The sequence below is a fragment of the Medicago sativa genome, chromosome 6 (genome assembly GCF_051527215.1).
Source record: "Medicago sativa cultivar Bolivia chromosome 6, Bolivia_mono, whole genome shotgun sequence".
Classification (NCBI taxonomy): Eukaryota; Viridiplantae; Streptophyta; class Magnoliopsida; order Fabales; family Fabaceae; genus Medicago; species Medicago sativa.
Genome location: NC_140754.1, coordinates 19,434,613 through 19,452,927, shown reverse-complemented (window position 1 = coordinate 19,452,927; position 18,315 = coordinate 19,434,613). Strand labels below are relative to the sequence as shown.

General features: G+C 33.6%; 1 protein-coding gene across 2 annotated transcripts; it reads left to right on the top strand.

Moving 5' to 3' along the window:
• The first annotated feature begins 1,326 nt into the window (after nt 1-1,326).
• LOC146913484 (Chaperone DnaJ-domain superfamily protein) lies at nt 1,327-5,978 on the top strand. Of its 2 annotated transcripts, none has more exons than XM_085716705.1 (3): nt 1,327-1,953; nt 4,635-4,704; nt 5,114-5,978. In XM_085716705.1, exons 1-3 carry the CDS (start codon nt 1,490-1,492, stop codon nt 5,189-5,191), a joined length of 612 nt encoding a protein of 203 aa, XP_085572831.1. In that variant the 5' UTR covers nt 1,327-1,489; the 3' UTR covers nt 5,192-5,978. The 2 variants fall into 2 exon arrangements, with proteins under 2 accessions (XP_085572831.1, XP_085572830.1); XM_085716704.1 differs by having other exon boundaries at nt 4,623-4,704.
• The last annotated feature ends 12,337 nt before the right edge of the window (nt 5,979-18,315 follow it).

The following is an 18,315-nucleotide window of genomic DNA, read 5'->3' as shown; positions in this document are numbered from 1 at the left end:
TGAAAAATCCGAGCACGGAAACACTCAATGAGTTTGACAAAAAATTCCACCGTTGCAGAGTATGATCTTCTACCTTGAATTGTTAGGCATGGTTGAGACCGCGTGTCTTGAGATGTTTATTCGAATAAGATTAAAATGGTTAGTGAGCACATCATAAACTATAATTTTATTTTAATAAGTTCTTCTGTTATATCATGAGATCAATAAATCCACTAAGGAGAATGTTAACCAGTGCCTCCGGGGCATTGGTTAAGCATCAAATGAAGTAAGTTTTTATTAAAAAGTAATGTAATTATTACTTAATAAAAAGTGATAGTTTATATTACCAAGACAGAAAATTCTATTTATACATTCCTTAACCCGTGCATCGGAGCACCGATTAACAAAACCCATCTACTAATAACATTGAATGGTCAATATTGACTCAGTTAACTTTTCCTCACTTGATTATACTCTTGAAAACTCATAAGTGAAATCGTAAATTAGTACTCGAACATGTTATCGGTCAAAATAGTGTTTCTATTCTGCAATTTAATAAATATATCCTTAAAACTACAACACGTTAGTCAAATTGGTCACTCCATTCACTTTTTCCATTAGAGTCATTGACATTACAATCAATCAAATATGTTTCCTTTCACGTGAATCCACATGAATGTCACATCACCAAAAACTAAGGTAACACATCAAGTTTGTATTGCACTATCACACATAAATTTCATATTCAAAATTAGTTCGCGGTGATGTGGCATTGACGTAGAATCCACATAGAATTTTACATGTTAATTTAACATGACACTCATAGCTCTTCTTCAACAAAGAAAAACAAGTCAGTCATAGCCTTTAACGGTTAACAAATGAATCATTTTGATTCACTCGTTACAGTTTTCAGATATATGTTTGCCCATTCGCAAACTTCAAAAATTGTTGTCCGTAAGACCTGACTCAACTTGCAAGGCCGATATTACTAGGCTAGTCTTTATTGAAATGTTATACATAATATATTTAAACATGTCGACAACTAATAATATAGTAAACCTGATTCTTATATATGAAAATCGAAACAAACCCGTGCATCGCACGGGTTAGGGTCTAGTTTTTCCTAACAAATTAAACTCAAATTCTCTGTAACGATTAATCTTTTAATAATATTCATTAAGCACTATAATTCTATCATTTTTATCACGAAATTGATACCCACGTTGTTTATCTCTCGAATTTGATTTGTAGACTTTTTTTAATTGCATTTTAGTCCCTCAATTTAAAAGATTTTATGAACATTTTCGAGAAACAGAAAAAAGACAAAGAAGCGGTTACAACACTGCCACGCCTCAATTCTTCGCGCCATGAATCTTTCTTTCTCTTTTCTTTTCTCACACAATTTTCCCGAGAAAATTCCCTCAAGAAAATTTAAAAACCCTAAAAACAAAATTTCATCCCAAAATCCAATTCCAATTCAAATTCATACAAAAACACCAAAATCTCCATCATGGATCATTACAAGGTTCTAGGGTTACACAAAACAGCATCAAAAGAAGAAATCAAAATCGCATTCAAGAAACTCGCGTTTCAATTTCATCCAGATAAGCATTCTCAATCATCTAAATCCGTTAGAGAAAATGCAACAATTCGATTCAAGCAGGTTTCTGAAGCGTATGAGGTTCTCATGGATGATCGGAAACGCGCTGAGTTTAATTACCGCTGGCGGGCCGGTGGTGGTGGTGGAGGAAGTGCCGGTGCTGCCGGTGGAAGTGCCGGTAACTATTATTACCAATCTCAGTATAGTTATGGATATGGTAGAAGTGGGAGTGGGAGTGGGAGTGGGAGTGGGAGTGGTTATTATGGTAGAAGTGGGTCTGCTGGTGGTGGTGGTGGTGGTTTTGGGGATAAATTTGGGGTTTTTATTCGGATTTTGACGGCCAGGTCTTCGCTTCTTAATCTTGGATTCGCAGCGTAAGTTAATCTCTTGTTTTCAATGTGATTGTTCATTGATTCGACTTATGATAGAATATTATAACGTCGTTTTATCCATGTAGCCGACCCCAGTTAGTGGGATAAGACTTGTTGTTGTGAATTTTGTTGTTAATTGTTGTTTGTTAGAGTTGAATTTTATAAATACTGATTTTTGGGGAAGATTTGTGTTTGGTAGAGGCGTTTGTTTATAAAACACTCACTGTATTTGATTCACTAGGATACAATTTAACTGAGACCCTATTTGGATAAACGGCCTATAGCATGTGTGCTTCTCATGATAAAAGTTTATGTATTAGCATAAACTTGTTTGGATAGAATTATTTAATCTTATATACTAGCGTAAGCATTTGTGAATTGTGACACTGTTTGAGAGAACTTATGATATGTTCATGGGTTGTTTTAAGCTTATTTCAATAAGCTCTGCAAGATAGTTTATGAAAACAACTTGCAGATTACTCAAAAATTGCTTGACTTTATTTTTACTATCTTGTATTATAGAAGTAGCTTATTCATAAGCAATTATATGATAAGCTCTTATGCTATAAGCTGTAAAATAAGATGTTTATCCAAACAGGGCCATATATTGGAGGACTTGTGAAAATAAGCTGAAAACAGCTTATGAACCATGTTATAAGCTTTCATAAGTTCTCCTAAACAGTCTCATAAAACTTAGTCTATAGGTAAGTTCAAATAAGTCGATCCAACAAAATTGTGAGGGCTCACATAACTTTCAAAACAGACAATACCTTGGGAAGTATGTGCATCGTTCTTTAGATTTGAACATTGACACTAGAAGGATGGCCGACTCACCCTTTAGCTCCTTAGGCTCAACTCTGCTAGTTTTCTAGTACACTTTCACATTCTCTGCGAATCGAGGCTAAAGGTAGTTTATAAATATTCAGTCTCCTCAATTCACTGAAGTGTCTTTTAATTTGGGACAAAATCGTTTATAAACACTCACCATCATCAAACCACTGATACACATTTCACCTAAGAACAAAATCGAGACTGCTCGCATATGATTTAACTTGGACAATATCTCATAAAAGTGGTGATTATTTTGAAGTCTTTCGTTTTATTCTTGGTGGTTTTTCGTTACTGTTAATGATGTGTGCTATCTTTTCATGAATGTTGGAAATTCAGTTCCAAATATAACATTTTTACTAAAGATCAAAATGGAAAACAGGGGAACACCTGCAGCATCGTATTAGTTATAATGTTCCAGCATGAGTTTGAATTATTGACTAATTAATTTGGGCTTTGCCTAACATGCACAAGTGAGACAAGTCTTGAACCATGCACAAATACCATTTTCACCATTGGATCAATAAGTCATATCATATCTCATTTAATTTAATGGTGGAATTAATTTATGCAATGGTGAAAACTAGTATGTGCATGATGCAAGACTTCTCTTGTGTGCCATAGAATTGGCCATTAATTTGCATCAGGAAAGTTAAAGGAAGAAAACCACAAGTGTAGTCAACTTAATACTAAGTGAATGTATTGTTCCATTCTCAAACATGTTGGTGGTTTTCAGAATCATGTGCATATTTGGTTAGAAAAATTAAATCAGAAACCCAGTCTTTAAGTCTTCGCTTTGAATCGTGAGAGACGTTTTAATTTTAGACTTCAGTCAAACAGAGAACGAATTTGACTTCGTATATGATCCCGTCTGCCTCACTTCCCTCACAATAATAACCTGACGATTTTACAAGATTTTTGTTCTTGGCTTCTCAGCGTCAAATAAGTCTGGACTCAGAATTCCTTTAGTCAACGTCTATACAGTGCAAGTTACTCTATTCCATGGAGAACTATGGAGAAAAACTTGCATAATATAAAATATTTACATTACATATTCTAGTGATTCATGTTTCATTGTTTTATAAGCTACACAAACTGCTCTTTTTCATGTCTTGAAATCACACAACGTATAGAAGCAGATATACACAATGACCCAAGACTGATCTTTAAAGCTAGTTTGCAATTTGCTGCTCCCAGTTTCATTTTGATATTGCATCAGTGCTGTCAAATATCGGCCATGGTGGATATCGGTGGCGGTTTTTGGCTTTCCACCATGGTCAAATATGTCGGAATTTTGGCTCTCAGCCATGGTCCGCCATCGAGAACACTGTATTGCATGCATGGACTATTTACATTATGGGAACTCGTTTCTCAGTAAATAACAAAAAGCCAAAAGCGAAATCATTGAATGTATAAAGAGCTACTGCAAATATTGAGATACTTCAGGCAGAGCAATATGTTTTGTGCAAATAACCAAATTTAAATGAGAACAGGTTTGCAGCATCACATTGCACCACCGGTCATCCGCAAGAATTGTGATCCGTTCTATCATCTTCACAATAACTTGTGATTCTTGAAAAGCTAACCGATCATGATAGAGAGTCTCATAATACTATTGTTTACATAACACTTCAAAACACCCTGCATTAGTGTGACATATTTTTGTTGAAGAAAAGAAAGTAGAAGAGCACATTGAACTCAGATTCCATATTTACTATACCCACCACTGGCTTTAAAGAACTCCTTAAATTATTGATGCTCAAATCATTAATATGTATCTACAAATAACTATCAAATATTTAGCTGCTGAGTTTAACAATATTTTTCTGATAACCTGATGGAAGATTCTTGGCCAGAGCTATATTAGGTGCGATGGTTGTTGTTGATTCAAGTGGAGAATCTTTATGGAAGATGCAAAATTCTGGGGTAAGCTTTTGGTTTTCTCTCATTTATTGTGTTTTTTTTATCTTTCAGTTACCACATCCCAGCATCATGATCCCTTTGTTTCAATTTTGAGTTGATATCAGTTGGTTCATATGTACTGGCCTTTTGTTTATTCTCAATGATATCATTTTTTTAAAGTTGAATAAAATTTATTCAAATGATAAGACATGTTTCATCGTTTCTTGTCATGGATAGCATGGCCGCAGATGATTATATTTTTCAGTGTTGATTTCAGTGACCATATTGACAGTTTTTCTTTCTTGTATAAAAAGTGATTACTAATTTATTCTTTGAACTTTTTTATGCGATTTAAGCTTCCTATGTTAATTTTATGTGCAGCACTACTGACTTGTTCTTCCTTTCACTTTTGTAATATTATTTTTGCACTCAGAAATCTTTTGAAGAAGCCATGGACACCATTGAGAAAGCAAAAGTGTATAAAAAAGATAACACGAATGAACATCCTTGATTCAGTTATCTGCTCTCCGCTTCACTTGCCACTCGAATGCTTCTTCACGTTTAAGAAATAGTGAATAATGGAAGCTTTCAGTTTTGGGGATTGATTGCATGGATATAGTATATGTGCGGCTGTTCTTCTGTCTGTCGTCTGTACCTTGTTGTCTCTTGCAATTTGCCTCACTAAGTGGTCTCTCTTCCCTTCCCTAGTTACTTGTGCAATTGTAATTTACAATGTTAGCATGTATTCCATATACGGGATATTGGATTCTCTGCAGTCACGCTGTCGTAGATTTAGGGGATTGGATTAAATGCAGTTAATGGTGGGTGCAGTCAGGCTCAGTCAGCACCTCTGAACCATCTGATCAAGAACGAATGGTTCAGGTCTCAAGACAGTTTTTGATTTTTTATTTAATATTACTGAGGTTGAAATCTGGACAGTCCGATCTTGATCGTGTTCGGACGGTCTTGAGCTTACCGACTGCATGATGACTACACCCACTTTTGACTGCAACGAAACCCAATCCCAAATTTAGGTGGTTTGATGAGGATCTGATGGCTGAAATTAGATTTGTGGAAGTTGGAATAAGAGCCATATGATTGTCATGCAACAGTCGAGGTTTTTTCAACTGCGTGATTGCGTGCTTCTTTTAACTGCAGAGAATTTGAGTCCAATGTAGAAAGTATACTTGTACAGTTGTACTTGTACGTGTAAAAGTAATTCAATGTGTAAAATGGTTACAATCCTACTTGTACTTGTACTGCTGAGAATATGAGAGTTTGTATACTTGTTCCATTTATTTAGCAGTTTTTCCAAGTAAAACACAAATTAATTTTTAGCAGTTTTTTTAAGCTATATATTCACTATTTGCTATTTCTTTGTTACTTTAATCCTTTTGAAGTATTGCAAAATGTCACTCAAGAGCACTTGGATGATATGTTGATGATCTCTTCCAACTTAATAAAAGGTCTTGAGTTCAAATATTGTGATTCTCCCTGACTCGAGATATTAGTCTTTGTAATTGCACGTAGAGAATTTTGCAGTTCACAACCAAAAAAAAATGCCAAATGTCCACCGATTAACGATTAAGAGATAAAAAAAAAAAGATGAATGATAACATTCTAAATCCAAGGGGTTCCCTTCACATATTCTTTCCTAATTGATGATCTTCGCCACCACCAAATGGTCGCTTAATCCCTTAATTTTCCTTTGATGTGTCTATTTTGGAATGAGTTTGTAAGTTTTCTTCATTAGGCTTTGTTTACGACTTTGGAAAGAAAGGGAGGGGAAGGCTTTGAAGAAAAAGGAAGGAGCAAATAGAAAAAATGGAGATTAGAGGACATTGGGGGTTCATTTTTCTTCATAATACAAAATCATCCTTCTTTGGGGACGGTTTATATGAATGCTTCAAATTTAACCTACGTTGTTATAATATTCTTAAAATTTAAAATATATCAATCATAAGCATTAGTTTATCATTCTTTACACAAATACTCTTTTAAATATAGTGAAAGATTTCTCCATTTCCCCATATATTTCCCATCCTCCAAAACCCTCCACTACCTTAAATTACTGAAAAGATTAAAAAAATATATAATTTAATTCAATGTACAATATATAATATAATAGTATTCATGGATATTTGACCATGTACAACTGACTACTCGGCTAACATGTACCCATGTTCTCCCCCTTCCATTTTTTTAAGGTAGTGGATATTTTACCATATTGTTTTCATTCAAACTAACCCTGGATCAGTTATGTCTCCTTTTCTCTCTCTTTAACCGCTTCATTTATCATGCTACATACATAGAAAAGTGGTTGTATAACCTTTGGATGTGTTCAAATCAATGTTGCATCATTTTGGAGTACTATTAAGCATGACCATGACCATGACCATGACCTTAATAAGACCTAATAATAGCCTCCAAGACCATTTGAACTTGATAGCCATGCTCAATCGTCACCTAATAATCAATTCAACTATCATCTGATTCAACATTAGTTGTCAGTCGATCTAGTTGTTAGCATATTAAACATTAGTTGACAGCCGATTCAACATTAGTTGTCATCTAATTCAACATCAATCTATTTCACCATCAGCTGATTAAGATGCAAATAGATGCAAATGATAGTCAAAATCATTCCACTTCAGTTAAGTGGTTGACAGTCGATTCAACATTAGTTGTCCTCTAATTCAACAGCAATCTATTTCACCATCAGCTGATTAAGATGCAAATGATAGTCAAAATCATTCCACTTTAGTTAAGTGGGAAATATATGACTCAACTACTTTTTTGTGTGTCACCATAAGGATAACATTGAAAGTGACAAAGTCATTCTAAAATTATGTATGCCATTTATATATAGGTATCGATAGAATAGATATATTAATGCTAAATTATTAATGTATATTTCATTACAGGTACTCGACATCTACGTATGTTTTTTCTTAATAAATTCAATTGATGTATCTATGTCGTGTCATATCTTGAATTTTAAAAGAAATCATATTAGTGTCATTTAGCACCTATATTCGGTCTTCACCAGATAATACTAATTTAAGGATGATTTGCAATATTTTTTTTCAAGCTTTGCAACAAATTTTGTTTTGATAGACAATTGGCAACAAAATTTAACTGTAACATATATCAAATTTAATATTTTGAAGTGAATTTTCATTTTTAACTCAAGTCATGATACAAGCCTTGTTTGGATAAATACTTTATTTATATATTATTCCCTCCATTTCTTTTTAAGTATCTTTTTAGAATAATACACTTGAATTAAGAAAGTGAATTTTTGGAATTTATTTCTTCTATTACATCCTATTTTAATCCACCATTAAATTTCTATTTTTATGCACACACTATTTCCAATAAATTTGATGGGTTATCTTTTTCTCATAACAAATAATTGCTAGTTACTCTCAATCTCTCCTGCAAATTCATGAAGTCTTTTATTTTTTTCTCATAATTGTTCTTCGATTTTGCACTTGAAATTTTTAGCAATAATTTTCAACATCTTATTTAGAATTTCAACTCTTAATGAAGCCATTATTATAGTACTAGCGTCCAGACGGGCACTCCCGTGCCCGTCTGTCCGCTTTTTATACTGCGCTGACGCATATATAAATAGATAGTACTCCCTCCGTCCCAATTTATTTGACCTCTTGGCTCATTTCACACAGATTAAGAAAAATGTATAAATAAAGGGGAAAGTGGAATATATTGTATTGGGAATGATAAAAGTAGTATTATTTAGTGTTATATTGTATTGGAAATGATGAAAGTTGTATTGAAAATTGAAATGGGTCAGTTATTTTGGGACACTTTTTTTTAGAAAATGGGTCAGTTATTCCGGGACGGAGGGAGTAAGAGAATAAGAGAGGATTAGAATGCACAATAATTGTTATTTATTAATACAAATAGTTTTAAACATAAGATAATAGACATATCTCTCATTTAACAGACTTCAAATTATCTAAGATGCTCACTATAAAATAGAAATATATACGAAACATAAGAAAATTATAATATCAACCCGTTATCTAAAACCGTTCAGTGCGATTTCAAATACACAATTGATCTCTTTAGCCCTTCACCATTGAAAAAATAATTTCTTTACTTTACATTTCAGAAGCCTAGAATAAAGTTTGTTACATAATCACTTCATCAAAATTTATTCCTGAACATGTATATTTACCTCTAGAGGTTTCTCCCACTCCTTAATTATGGTTCTTATTCTCTAGTCTATGCTTGAGGTTGGAATGAGTTTAGCGGTTGAACTTGGGAAGTATACTGGAGTAACACAAAGCAAATACCAAATAAGGCCAAAGGTAGAAAGCACAAAACAAAATATGGGTCTTTACTTATAGTTATATTTTGAAAATAAAACAAAAACCAAATTATTTTCTTTGAAATCAAAATATAAGACATGTTCAATATCTCTATTTACATCACACTCTCATTGTCGACAAAAGAAGTGGAGAGAATATAATTAATTGTAGAAACATGATAAGAAAAAAAACAGTAAACAAACCTCTCTCTCTCTCCAAAAACCTTATGCCCCCCTTCCTCTATCATTTTTTGCGAGTGCTATGAGGATTTGCATTTAAGCCACAGTCAAGGGATGACCTCGATGGCTCCCTATTTTCCTCACGTATTAAAAAAAAATACTTTGATGTCATATATACTTTCATCAAAGAGAAGTTCTATACTAATTTAGTGAGTAGTCTCAGGGGGAAAAAGAATAATGTAGTGAGTAATGAGTCAGAAGAAAAGACTAAAACCAAAATATATATAAATGGCTCAAAGCAATGTAATACTCCGGACAAGGCAAATAAATTATTTGCTTCAAAAATTTGTAAAAGAACTAAAGTTGAAAATATGTACGTGAATAACAAATTGAAGTTGTAGTCGAATATGAAAATTGATCTTGATCTTACTTATATTGTGTTCTCATTTTTTTTCTAACTTCACACATTTTCCTCTCTGCTATACTCACATAATTGATTGTTACATTAAAGGAATATTTACCTTTTAAAAAAAAAATCAAAATACAAAGAATGAAAGCCACCTCCCAACTTTCCCTCCCTTATGAATTCATTTGTAAAATAATTAAGTAATTTACACTTGCGATGATGGAATAAGGATCAGATGTTCTTTTGTTGGTAAACTTACATGCATAGGAAAAATATTCTCCATAAAGAACTTGAAGGAAATATTAAAAACAGGATGGAATTAATCTGAAGATCACATAGAAAATAATGATATAATGATTTAAAAAATGACAACTAACTTATTAACAAAAGATGTTGTTACATGACAATGACGACTAAATTTATATATGACAATTATAGTAGTTTCTTATTAGTTTTTCATTGTAAAGGCCTGAAACTGAAAGCCACGCATAAAAATTACAAAAATGATAAAGCAAAGTTAGAAAGGAAATAAAGAAAGAATCAACTTGAATTAGAAGGAAAGGATAAAATAAAGGGTTAATTATGTTTCTAGTCCCTATAAAATAGCGACCTTGTAAGTTTAGTCCCTACTTAATTTTAATAGCATTTTTAGTCCCTATAAAAAAAATTTACTTATAATTTTAGTCCCTGCTAAAACAAAGTTTGATTAATTATCCTTAAACTCTTAAATTTTTGAACGATTTTTTTGAGACAAGATTAGAACACTATGAAAGGTTCTTTTACTAAAATTTAGAATTTTCTGACATGAAATGAATTAAATATGAATTTTTTAAAACGACAAAAGTTAAAGATAAAAAGTAATAAAATCTGGATGTAGAAATCAAATTTTGGGATAATTTTTTGCGGACGAACTTTTAGTAATGTTCTAAACATGTCTGCAAAAAATTGTTCAAAAATTTAAGAGTTTAAGCATAAATTAAACAAATTTGAATTGAGTAGGGACTAATACTCAGTGCAGAAAAACAAAATTAGGGACTAAAAATGCTATTAAAATTAAGTAGGGACTAAACTTACAAGGTCGCTATTTTATAGGGACTAAAAACATAATTAACCCTAAAATAAATAAAGATATGTAGAAACAGTTATAAGAATCAAGGAATGAATTAGTGTAAGTGGTACCCCTCGGTTCATGTTGAAATTTCCAATTTAAGTGAGCAAGCGTGAATTTAAAATTAATGGGAAGGTTAAAAATATCAATGAAAATAAAGGCTTAATTAATGATTTGGTCCCTAAGTTATTTGTTGGTTACATTTTGGTCCCATAAGTTATTAACGTTACAATTTGGTCCTTTAAGTTATTTGTTGGTTACATTTTGGTCCCATAAGTTATTAACTTGGTCCCATAAGTTATTAACGTTACAATTTGGTCCCTTAACTTACATTTTGGTTTCGTTTTGGTCCCTTAACTTATTTTTTGGTTTCGTTTTGATCCTTTAACTCTAATAACATAAAGGACCAGAGTGGTTGACGGAGGAAGAGTTAAGGTACCAAAACGAAACCAAAAAATAAGTTAAGGGACCAAATTGTAACGTTAATAACTTAGAGCTTTTACGAAACGATATACAAAATTAAGCGTCGTTGTCCTGTGCAATATACCTGCAATAATAAAAATACAATAACTTAATTATCCATATTGTTATTTTGTGGGAAAAAAAAAAGCTTTATATCTTGGAGGAAATCCCAATATTTTTTCTACATTTGATCTTGTGATATCACTTCATCACATTTTCCATTACAGAATATAGCGTACGCATTCGTTATATATCTAATTACAAGAGATAACCAATATTAATCAATACGAAGAACAAAGAAGCAGAAGGGCCAAAATTACACATATTAGAGGGACACAATTAGAATTTAGCATTAACTTGTTAAAAATGAAGAGTTCACAAATTTTAAATAAGAGCACGTATTTGCCGACACTATGCAACAACATAAGTCAAAGTCTCAGCCAAGTATTCATGAGAACATTTTTGACATTTTAACGTGAAGACATAATGTGTATATTACCTGTTGTATTTTCCCTCTTATTTTTACATGTATTGTAAACATAAGCAAATATCTCAATATAAGATATACTCCCTCCGTTTCAAAATACATGTCCATTTTAGAAAAATTACAGATACCAAGGAATCAAATAAATGTTGTCATTTTTGATGCAATTCTTTGTGTTTTTTCTATAATACCCTTACTCATTTATTATGTCATTCTATTATTTCTCTCTCTACAATAAATATATAAGGGTATTATTGATAAACCAATAATTAATATTGCATTGAAACTTGAAAGGGACAAGTAAAGTGAAACAAAATTATTCTCCAAAATGGACAAGTATTGTGAAACGGAGGGAGTAATAATTAGTACTTGCAAAAAAGATGTTTAAAAAGAATGTTAAAAGAAAAAAGAGATGGATGACCAAAATCGAGAAAAAATATCAATAGGGAATAAAAACCCATTTTTAAACTAAGATGATCAAAATTTCCTATATTTTTTTAAATAATGGGATCAAAAATACATTTAAACCAACATAATAACAATCGATGTATTAAGTCAAAATATTGTTTTTTGTTTTTCTGAAAAGACGAAATTCCTCACAATCTTACGAGGAATTTATTTAGATAATAAGTTAACATTTTGTTTTTCTAGACTAGACTCAACTCTTTAGATAATAAACTTACACACATGAACATGTAACTCTTCTACACCTACTACCTCCCTCCGTTCATAAATACATATTGCAGTCAACCACTTTACATATATTAATCTACAACTTAACTCGTCTACACCTACTCCCTCCGTTCATAAATACATATCGCAATCAACCACTTCACATGTATATATATATATATATATATATATATATATATATATGGCATATCAAGTGAGAGGGCTTTTTAAATGAGAGGGTGAGAGGAGCAATTAACCTACTCCCTCCGTTCATAAATACATATCGCAGTCAACCATTTTACATATATTAATCTACAACTTAACTCGTCTACACCTACTCCCTCCGTTCATAAATACATATCGCAGTCAACCACTTCACATATAATATATATAATTTTGATTAGTAATATATTTAATCATCTACAATAAAAAAATTGATATTTTCAAGATATTTATTGAGACAAATTGAACAACATATTATTTACCAACATTTGTCTTTATATATAGGGTTAATTAAGTAAATGGTCCCTATAAATATTCAGAATTTTGTTTTTAGTCCCTACAAAATAAAATTGCACTTTTTAGTCCCTATAAAATTTTCCATCAACATTTTTAGTCCCTATAAAATTTTTCCATAATCATTTCAGTCCCTGTAAAAATTTTCCATCAACATTTTTGGTCCCTAAAGTGCTTAAGGAAAATGTCACAGGGACTAAAAAGTGTAATTTTATTTTGTAGGGACTAAAAACAAAACTGTGAATATTTATAGGGACTAAAAAATTATTTAACCCTTATATATATATATTAATTAAAATATATGCCATAAATAATACACATGGACTTTTAAAAACAATAAAAAATAATGCACATGGAAAAACTGTACCATATATATATATATATATATATATATATATATATATATATATATATATATATATGTGTGTGTGTGTGTGTGTGTGTGTGTGTCCGTCTTTCCGCTATTTTTATTACGCTAACAGTTAAAAATTATGAACGGTGTTTTTTTTAAGAAATTTTGAATTTGATCAAAAGTAAAAATATAAATGTTTTTTGCTTTCAATTTATAACAAATCAAACTAATCATAATTATCTATTTCAATGACACCAATAATATAACAAAAAAAATATATTCGAAATTCTTTTTTTTTAAGAACAAGCTAAAATGAAATATATTATCAACAACGAATTATCCCCCCGCACAAGACGTGTTGAAAGAGGACACCGCAAACAGTTAAAAAGTCACTGATGCCAACAAAAAGAGGACACAACCAGAAGAAAAGCAAAAATAATTACAAATGGACGCTCATACAAGAGAGCGGGTGTTTCCACCAGTCATGATGACAAAACGAGCTAAACGATAGTCGTTTAGATTTCAACCACAAGAAAGAATGAAGTTTAATTTTCTCGATGAGAGCTGAAGGATCTGAAATTCTGAAAAACACGGTTATTTATTTACTTCCATAAAACCCAAACAGACGCAAACCAAACAACCTGTAAAAATGAATGAGAACATCGCAGCATACCTGCCATATTAGAAAACCGAACAAAATGATTACGAATCACACCATCAGGAACCGATAAAATGCCCAACCAGTTCCAGACATGAGACCAAACCATGGTTGCCAAACTGCAACCTAAAAAAAGACGCTTTGTCGTTTCCTGGTTACCGCAACCAATAACGCATGTTGTGTCATTTTAATGAAGAACACGCCTACGCAATAAATTGTCCTTGGTTGGAATTCTGTCGCGGAAAAGGCGCCAAACAAACAACGACACCTTTGACGGAATTTGTTTATGCCAGACGTTGACAACCAGGTTCCTATCAACAGGTTCAACATAAGTAGTAATAAATCGATACGTTTCTCTGACCGAATAACCATTAATAGGGTCGAGCATCCATTTCCATTGATCAGTAACATTTTCCTGCAAAACAATGTTAGATAATAAGGTTGAACACTCCCTCATGCTATCCTCCTCCCAAGCCAACAAGTGGCGCCTCCACACCCACGCTGCCCCCATCTCCCCACCCTAAAATCACCATCTCCTCCACAGTGGACACCTTTTTCACGGCCAAATCGAAGAGACGGAGAAATTTAATTCGTAAAGGAATTTCCCCTATCCAAGTGTCGTGCCAGAACAAAGTGTTTCTTCCGTCCCCCACGACGCGACGTAAATTATCGTCAAACCAACTCCCCACACCCTCACTAATCCCCCCATGGATATCACACATCATCCTCCACCACATCGAACTGTGTCTCCCACCATCCTTCAACCGCCCCCTCGTCACTGTATCTAGCTTTTAAAACTCGATACCAGAGCCCCTCCTTTTCCACCACCATCTTCTAACACCATTTACCCAACAAAGAAAAATTAAAAGCACCCAACCTCCTAACCCCCAACCCACCTTCCTCCTTTGGTAAACAAATAGATTGGCAATTTAGCCAAGCAATTTTCCTAGATTCCTCATTGCCCCCCCCCCCCCCCCCCCCCCCCCCCCAAAAAAAAATCTTTTAAAAATAGATTCTATAGAAGAAATTATACTTGTGGGAGCCTTGAAAAAGGAAAGAAAGTAAACCGGAAGAGAGGACAGGACAAACAATCAACAACAATCTAAATTATAGAGAAAGTTGTTTAAGGGTATACTTAAGATAATAAAAAGGTAAGTATAGATATATTCATCTAGTTTGTTACACTTTTTAAATAATAAAAGAAAAAATGGATATGTATATATCCATGTCATGTTTGTTACACTTTTATTTTATTATTTAAATTTAATCTTATATATTTGTTATATTTGTTGTTTGTATTGAAAGTTGAGGGTAATTTTGGGAAGAGGAAAAGTTAGCCCAAAAGAGGCAAACCATGCTATTTTCTTTACATAAAGTATACACACACCAGTGAAAAGACGGGCGTACACGCACTCATGTGCCCGTCTTTCCTTTTTTTTTATTGTGCTAACGTTTGAAAATTATGAACGGTGATTTTTTATGAAATTTTGACTTAAAAGTAAAAATAGAAATGCTTTTATCTTTCAAATTATAACAAAACAAACTAACCATGATTATCTAGTTCAATGACAACAACAATATAACAACAAAATATAATCTAAGTTCTTTTTTTAATGACACCAACAACAATCTTTATTATAGAAAAGAGAAATGATATTTGAACAACCATTTTTGACAACTTTTGTGTCAACTTTCTCTCTCATACTCATATTATCTTTTTACTTCTCTCTCTGTTGCTTTGGTTTTTGTGTCAATATCTCATTTCCTTTGTAAAATTTTGGTTGTCACAAAAGTTGTCACATATATGGATGTTCAAATAACAGAACTCTGTAGAAAATGTTCACACACACTTATTTATTTTAATATTTGAATTTACTCTTATTTATTTGTTATGTGTTATTTGCAGGGACAATTCTAGACATTTGATACATGTGGGGCTAAAATAGTTCCTCAATGTATCAAAATGTTTAATTGTCTCTGATTGTACAGATTGTTAGTCAAAATAGTCTCTAATATATGCAATCCATATGGTTCATGTTGATGGTGTATTAGTCGAAGGGGTTCAAAATATTCGATCGACGTTTTTTTACTCATTTTGCTCAGCATTATCGCGCATCAGAGGTGGTTCGGCTAACAGTGGATGGGTTAAACTTCCGAAAATTATCCCATGCGCAGGGGAGTAGTTTGGTGCGTCCGTTCTCAGTTGAGGAGGTTAAGCAGGCTGTCTAGGATGGTGAGAGTTTTAAAAGTCCAGGACCAGATGGCATCAACTTTTGTTTTATTAACGATTTTTGGCAGGAATTGAAGGATGATTTTATGAGATTTTTGGTGGAGTTCCATCGAAATGGGAAGTTGTCGAAAGGTTTAAATTCGACGTTTATTGATTTGATTCCAAAGGTTGAGAGCCATCAAAGACTTGCTGATTATCGTCCTATTTCGTTGGTTGGTTGCTTATATAAGGTGTTGGCAAAGGTTCTTGCGAATAGGTTTCGTTCTGTAATTTGTACTGTTGTGTCAGATTCTCAGTCAACTTTTATTCGTGGTAAACAAATCCTTGATGGTATTCTTATTGCCAATGAGGTGGTGGATGAGGCTAGACGCTTGAATAAGGAATTATTATTGTTTAAAGTAGATTTCGAAAAAGCTTATGATTCGGTGGATTTGAATTACTTAAATTCGGTGATGGTTAACATGAATTTCCCAACTCTTTGGCGAAAGTGGATAGTGGAGTGTATTGGGACGGTGACTACTTATGTCCTTGTAAATGGGAGCCCGACGGAGGAGTTTCATATAGAGAGGGGGCTTCGACAAGGGGACCCTCTCTCTCCTTTTCTTTTCTTGCTGGCGACTGAAGGGTTCGACGTGTTAATGAAAGCGGTTGTGGTAAACAACATGTTCCAGCTGTATGGTGTAGGAAGGGAAGGGATGGTTAAGCTGTCACATCTGCAGTTTGCCAATGATACTCTCATTCTTGGGGAAAAATCATGGTTGAATGTGCGGACGATCCGGGCCGTGTTATTATTACTTGACGAGGTGTCAGGGCTGAAAGTTAATTTTAATAAAAGTATGCTGACGGGTGTGAATATTCCTTCGACATGGTTGTCAAAAGCTGCTTCAGTGTTGAATTGTAGAATCGGTACTATTCCGTTTGTTTATTTGGGGTTGCCTATTGGTGGAGATAGTAGGAAACTTAGTTTCTGAAAACCTGTTGTTGATCAAATTGTTGCTAGATTGTCGTCGTGGAACCATAAATTTTTGTCTTTTGGTGGCCGCCTGGTTCTTTTGAAATCTGTCATATACTCTCTTTCGGTTTACTTTCTTTCTTTTTTCAAGGCCCCTACATGTATAATCTCTTCCCTTGAATCTATTTGTTTTAAAAAAAAAATTGGGGGGTTGTGAGGTTTCTAAAAAAATTGCTTGGATCCGTTGGGATTCAATATGTTTATCTATGGATCATGGTGGTTTGGGGGTTAGGAGGTTAGGAGAATTTAATTTATCTTTGTTAGAAACGTGGTGTTGGAGGATGTTGGTTGAGAAGGAGGGGTTATGGTACCGTGTGCTTAAAGCACGTTATGGGGAGGAGGGAGGGCGTGTTCAGGAAGGGGGCAGAAATGCTTCTTCGTGGTGGCGTATGATGTTTCGCTTGAGGGAGGGGATAGGATCGGGTGTTGGCAGCTGGTTTGATGACAATATTTGGAGGGTGGTTGGTAATGTTCGGAACACGTTCTTTTGGACTGATAATTGGTTGGGTGGAGCTCATTTAAAGCTTCAATTCAGCCGCTTATTTGAGTTGTCAGTGCATAAGGATTGTTTGGTAGAGGATATGGCGAGTTTAGGGTGGATGGATGGGGGTAATGCGTGGAGATGGAGGAGGGGGTTGTTGGCTTGGGAGGAGGAAAGCTTGAGGGAGTGTTCTGCTTTGTTGGTTGACGTTGTTTTGCAGGATAATTTACAGGATTCTTGGCGGTGGCTTCTTGATCCTAGTCATGGCTACACGGTTCGCGGGACATATCTTTATCTCACAACTTATGATGAATTGATGCCTGCTGGTGTTTATAACAACGTATGGGATAAGTTGATTCCCTCTAAAGTGTCTCTCTTTGCTTGGAGACTACTACAAGATAGAATTCTAACAAGATCAAATTTGGTGTCTAGACATGTTATTCAACCTATTGATAGTTTGTGTGTCGGTGGGTGCGGTGACATGGAAACGACAGATCATCTTTTTATTGGTTGCAATTTGTTTGGAAGTGTTTGTTACCTTATTTGTCTTTGGCTTTGCATTTCTTTTGTGTGTCCAGGGTCATTACAAGGTCACTTTACTCAGTTTATTCATATGGCGGGTATGCCAAGATCCTCTCATCGTTACTTTAAGATTATTTGGCTAGCATCTACATGAGCAATATGGAAGGTTAGAAACAATTGTGTCTTCAAAAATGCGGTGATTGATCCTTACAGGAT